Source organism: Halyomorpha halys, unplaced genomic scaffold (genome assembly GCF_000696795.3).
Source record: "Halyomorpha halys isolate HHAL.00 unplaced genomic scaffold, Hhal_1.1 Scaffold1207.1, whole genome shotgun sequence".
Taxonomy (NCBI): domain Eukaryota; kingdom Metazoa; phylum Arthropoda; class Insecta; order Hemiptera; family Pentatomidae; genus Halyomorpha; species Halyomorpha halys.
In genome coordinates this window covers 140,866-147,593 of record NW_027105149.1, presented here as the reverse complement: position 1 = coordinate 147,593, position 6,728 = coordinate 140,866, and the positions used below count along the sequence as shown (strand labels likewise).

The following is a 6,728-nucleotide window of genomic DNA, read 5'->3' as shown; positions in this document are numbered from 1 at the left end:
TAATTAATAGTAGAAATATGTATGAGCTTATAAATGAGCAATCTTTTAATTTTCAAAAATTAAATCATCACTTAGTATTTCTGTGGATGGTAAAGAAAATATTTTTTTTTTATTGTTTTAAAACGTAAATGTCAATTTTTGAATTAAATCAAGTAAAAAAAAATAAAAATATTTATGTACATTCATATTGTTAAATTTTTTACACCATTTCTCCTAAAAAACTTTCTGTAATCCGAACACCCCCCTGCAACAATTAGTTCGTATTACCGAGGTTGCTGTACTTGAAACTACCTCACTTAGGAACTAGTCGCTGACCTTAGTCAAGTACAATTCATGTAAGTGATTTTGCAAGAAAACGCGATATTTTCAAAATGTGGGCATTTATGTAATTCTAATCAGTGATCACAGAAATTGAATTTAATTAAAATAAATAAGCTACCATTAAATTTATAAGGTATAAAGTTATATTTTTCTCATACACACGTTGTGTTCATTTGATTTTTTTTTTTTTTAGATAAAACTACAGAACCTTAGCCAAATCTACCAGATCAGTACAAGGAATGTTTTTCGTTCAACCCTGATGAAGGGAGTCGAAATGGTGAGCAATGACGACTTCAAGATCAAAAGAAGAGAAGGGAAGTTGCCCCTGATCGAGACGAAACCGAACAACAAGCCGCTGATACTCCTCTTCACCTGGATGGGGTGCACGCCAAAACAGTCTGACAAGTTCGTCGACCTCTACCTCGAGAAAGGCTTTGATGTCTTGGTGGTTTCATTCTTCTCATCAGAAGTAATCTTGTGGTTCCAAGGTGCCGAGGTATGGACTAAACTAATAATGAATAATACTTAGCCATGCAATGGTGTAGTCATTTATTTTTATCAGTTTAGTACCTTCAATCATGTATATTGGCTAAAAAGTATTTGATAATGCACCCGGAGGGTCATTTATGTATTCAAAAATAAATAAATACCAAAACACATTTGCTATGCATGTATGAACGCTGAATTAAGGAATTATCGAATGAGAATAACTACTAGAGAAACATTAATATTTCTTAATCTTGGAACATTAAGGTAACCATCCAGAACTAGGTTACTATAGCAATGATAGGCCCAAGTCGTTTCAGCTGGGAAGGTTTCACTTTAGCAACTTCATCACTGATGGTTCCATGGAGTAGGGATGCGACATCGACAACAAAACATCGATGTTCAATATTAAAACATCGTTGCCTACAAAACATTGCCAAAAATAAATCGATGTTTTTGAACATTCATTTCAGTACCATAAGGTCAGTTCCAACGACTACGCATTCTATGAAAAGTCAGAAGTTGTTGCTAGAACTAGAGTGCGACATCGACTACAAAAAACATCTATGTTTTAAAATATCAATGTTTAAAATTAAAATATCGTGGCTAACAAAACATTGCCAAAAATACATCGATGTTTTTGAACATCCATTTCAGTAACATAAGGTCTCTTCCAACGACTTCTGATTATCCAGAACTCCACAGAGCATGCGCAGTATTGGGTTTGGGAAGAAAAACACTTACTAAGCATCCCGACAGTAATTAGTGGTTGTTTGAACTAAGAATGCGACATCGACTACAAAAAACATCATTGTTTTAAAATATCAATGTTCAATATTAAAATATCGTTGCTTAAAAAACATTGCCAAAAATAAATCGATGTTTTTGAACATTCATTTCAGTACCATAAGGTCAGTTACAACGACTACGCATTCTATGAAAAGTCAGAAGTTGTTGCTAGAACTAGGGATGCGATATCGACTACAAAAACAATATTGACTATATCAATATTAAAATATCGTTGCGTATAAAACATTGCCAAAAATACATCGATGTTTTTGTACATCCATTTCAGTAACATAAGGTCTGTTCCAGCGACTACGCATACTCCGAACAGTCAGAAGTTGTTGCTAGAACTAGGGATGCGACATCGACTACAAAAAACCATCGATGTTTTAAAATATCAATGTTCAATAATAAAATATCGTTGCTTACAAAATATTGCCAAAAATACATCGATGTTTTTGAACATCCATTTCGGTTACGTAAGGTCTGTTCCAACGTCTACGCATGCAGAAGTGGTTGCTGGAACAAGGCAACGACATCAACTAAAAAAAAAAATGTTTTCAAATATCGTTGTTTACAAAACATTGTCAAAAACGTTGCAACGACTACGTATGGAGAAGTGGTTCTTGTAATCAGTAGTATAAGGTTTGTTCCAACAACAACTTCTGGCTGTCCGGAACATGTGTAGTCGTTGGAACAGATCTTATGGTACTGAAATGGTTGTTCAAGAACATTGATGTATTTTTGGCAATGTTTTGTAACCAAAAATATTATAATATTGAATTTTGATATTTTAAAACATCGATGTTTTTTGTAGTCAACGTCGCATGCCTTGTTCCAGCAACCACTTCTGCATGCGTAGTCTTTGGAACAGACCTTATGGTACTGAAAAGGTGTTCAAAAACATCAATGTATTTTTGGCAGTGTTTCGTAAGCAATGATATTTTAATATTGAACATTGGTATTTTTTGTAGTCGATGTCGCATCCCTAGTTCTAGCAACAACTTCTGACTGTCTGGAGCAAGCGTAGTCATTGAAACATGTAACTACTAATTACTGTCGGGATGCTTAGTAAGTGTTTTTTCTTCCCAAACCCAATGCGGTGCATGCTCTGTGCAGTTCTGGATAATCAGAAGTCGTTGGAAGGGACCAGAGTTGGGCAAATATTATTCGAATGACGAGAGACGAATACTTTTTTATTCGTGAATTTTCTACTCGAATAATCAATTATTCGTACAAAAAAATATGATCAACCGTCCGATTACTTTTTATTCGTGAATTTTCTACTCGAATAATCAATTATTCGTACAAAAACATATAATTAACCATTGGGATACTTTTTCATTCGTCATTATTTTACACGAATAATTAATTATTGGGGCAAAACAATTCCAATAATCATTTGAATACATTTATATTCGTCCATTTTATAGAAAAATAATCTCTTATTCGAAAAAATTAAATGATTAACCATTCGAATACGTTTGTATTTGTATAAAGACGACATTTTTTGTCTTACAGCTAAACATAGATATATTTTATGACCGCGTATAGATTAATTTTAATTTTTCTGATTTCTAACATATAAGGGTCCCTTTTTATGTTTTGGGATATGTATATAGAATATGAAAATACTATCGATTTATTTTCATATTCTACATATCTCAAAACATAAAGGGACCCTAACATGATGGAAATCAAGAAGATTCAAATAAATCGATAGACAGTCTTAAAATCGATAGAATTTTCATATTCTGCATATTTCATGACATGTAAAGGGATCCTAACATGTTAGAAATCAAGAAAGTTAAAATAAATCGATACGCGATCTTAAAATCGATAGTATTTTCATATTCTATATATCTCAAAATATATAAAGTGACCCTAACATGTTAGGGATCTAGAAAGTTAAAATAAATCGAAAGGCGATAATTAAACTTATACGCGATCATAAAATCAATAGCATTTTCAATTTTAGCATATATTGAAACATATAAAGAGACCCTAACATGTTAGAAATCAGAAAAGTTCATATAAATCGATGAGGGATGTTAAAATCGATAGCATTTTCATATTCTGCATATCCGAAAACCTACAAATTGGCCCCTATGTGTTAGAAATAAAAAAAATTAAAATAAATCGATATGGGATCTTAAAATCGGTATCATTTTCGTTTTGTACTCGTCTGATTATGAGAAATAGGACCCTCATACATTAGAAATTGAAGGTGATAAAAATATAAGTGAATTAAAAAATCAAAATCAAATTTTTATTCCAATAATATGTATTCGCATAATTTTTCATTCGATTGAACTAGTATTTTAAATATTCGAATAAAAAAGTATTCGGATTGTTTAGTCGTAATTTTATTCGTCTCTCGTCAATCGAATAAAAAAGTATTCGTCTCTTGTCAATCGAATAATTTTTGCCCAACTCTGGAAGGGACCTTATGTTACTAAAATGGATGTTCAAAAACATCGATGTATTTTTTGCAATGTTTTGTGAGCAACGATATTTTAAAAAATCGATGTTTTTTTTCTTAATGGCCCATTTTTAGTTCAAAGAACCACTGATGACTGTTGGGAGCATAGTGTTTATCCCTCCCAAACCCTGTACTATGCATTCTGTGTACAGTTCCGGATAGTCAGAAGTGGTTGTTGAAAGAAAACAGACCTTTAATTTATCTTTATCCCGTTGTTAGCGTGAAGGTAGGGAACTTACTTATCCCACCACATTGTTAATAGGAACCTTTTTGTACAGTAAAGTTTTGTTTTTATAAAGGTACTTTCGCAAAAAAAAAATTAAAAATGAACACAAACGTAAAACATCGGCTTCAAAAAAAACGATGACAATGTCGTATCCTTACCATGGAGTGAAAACTTGACCTTCTCAGTCTAATTACCTCTAGAATAACTTCCTTCCTCTTCCTCCATATGTCAGAAATGACCAGGAGGGGGTAAACAAAAAACCAACAACAGAATGATGCGCAGAAGAATAATGAACTGATAAAAATTTAATGAAAATAGTGATAAAATATCTTTCCATTAGAATTCTATAAGATGGAGCAACTTAATATGGTTTAAATAACCATTAATGTAACTTCGAAAAAATGTAAAAAAAAAAATCTAACTTTTTTTTGTTACTGTAAACTAATACAGACAAACATCTGACATCATGGAAAATCCTACAACTATTTTTAGTTATGAAACGAAATAGCCAGCACAGAACAATCTTTTTTATTTCCTACCCCTCAAATCAGGTATGAGTGTATTAGTTTCAGCTGATATTTTATTAAAAGTTTGATCCATTTTTTAATAATTAACTCATAGTCGATGAGGAAAACAAAATTTTAATCTCCTCCCCTCAAAATCTGAGGTGTTATGGTTCAAGGCATATACTATCCAAAAATATTGAATAAAAATAAATCTGTCCAATGCATTTCTCCTATAGCACTGACTTTTTTATTTTTAGATTCTTAGAGGGCAAATTTAAAATGTTCTAGAATCATTATACCACAATCTACAAAACAATAATTTTTTATTTCAAAATTAAAACTTACATAAAGTCAGTCTTATAAATTATTATAGAAATAATGAACTAGTGACTAAACTTTCTTTATTTACAGAAAAAAGCAAGTATTTTACTCGATTTCCTGCACCAAAATGAAGCATATCAACCGATAATCTACCATGGTTTTTCTGTTGGAAATGGCCTCTGGTCATCTATGGTGTGGCAAATGTCTCAAAACATGGACAAACACAGACGGATTATGAATAGGATAAAGGGACAAATCTGGGACTCTCCACCACAGACATCAAATGTTGTCAGAAATATATGTTATGGGGTTTTTCCTACAAGCAAAACGATGGGTCAATTTTTGTATAGAATTGTAAGGTGAGTCATCATTTAGACTATGATAATCATACAAATATTATTGTTCATAGATGTTATCTCGAAGATGGTTGGGGGTGGTGGTAGATGTCCATGCAACTTTCCAAGCAATGGAACAGGCTGTAAGAAGATTACACCTGAAAATCAATGTTATAAACACGAAATATATGGCAATGAGATAGGCAGTGCAATTAGAAGAATCTACATTTGTCTCATGTACTTTTTAACATTTCTATCTATTTACAAATCTTGACTGTAATGTCAATATTGATAATATAAGGATAGATAAAGGATAGAATAGATTAAAACTAAATTCATAAAATCCAACTGGTGCCTCTTCAGCATCAAGTCTTCTCAGAAGTCAGGATAAAAAATATACACTCATAGAGCCAGTGCTGATATACAGCTAATAGATGCGAGTCGTTTCCAAATAGCATCATCAAACCCTCTTACTTCAGGTAAAAAAGGTACTGTGAACGATTTTGGAGGAGTCAGCATAGGCCATGAGCAAAACCAATGTACCAAGGAAGACCATAGAAAAGATATTGTATGGAACCAGAAGACATGAGAGTTGAAACTCTGCTCGAAGGACAAAGTTACCCATTATGACCCTATTTGGAGTCTATTGGAGTCCCTACTGGAGGCCAAGACCTAAAAATATTTTATAATCAGTACATAATAAAAATAAAGCAAACCATATCAGTATTTTGTTACTTTTTCAAAATTGTCTCAATCTTTGTAGGATCTGTTGAAAAATCAAATGATATAAACTGAAGAAACTTAAACTTATATACCATTTTTTTTCTCTTCTATCAATTGTTAATGCTGACTAGGACTGAAAGAATAGACAAACTGGAATTTCAAGGTTTATCAGTGTGCTAAAGATTTTTAAAAGGAAAAATTGTCAAAACAAAATTGGTAATATTGGATTTTTAGCTTTGGTACTAAAAAAAAAAAAATCACATGAAATTCTTGCACAACAGAACTGAAACCTCTTGAGATCCTTGTTAAAGATTTTATCATTTTAGGACTAGGAAATGAAATTTGATTGAGGGAAAAAATAAATCTCTCTTAATTAAATGAAATATCTATTTTATTTATCTATTTCAATTAATTCGTTTTCAAATAAAGAAATTATGAATTTATAACAACTTAAGTATAACACAAGCAATTTAGACTGTAATTTTTCTAAATAAGAAGAGAATACTGCATTGATGGTAGTGCCTGATCTATTTAAAGATTGA

The 6,728-nt window shown here is 31.8% G+C and overlaps 1 protein-coding gene across 1 annotated transcript in view; it reads left to right on the top strand.

The window, feature by feature from the left end:
• Positions 1-6,728, top strand: part of LOC106688806 (transmembrane protein 53-B) — a 29,059-nt gene that overhangs the window by 17,487 nt on the left and 4,844 nt on the right. The window contains exons 3-4 of the mRNA XM_014433449.1: positions 515-817; positions 5,219-5,487. Coding sequence (XP_014288935.1) covers positions 515-817; positions 5,219-5,487 — 572 coding nt within the window. The remainder of the gene's footprint in view (positions 1-514; positions 818-5,218; positions 5,488-6,728) is intronic.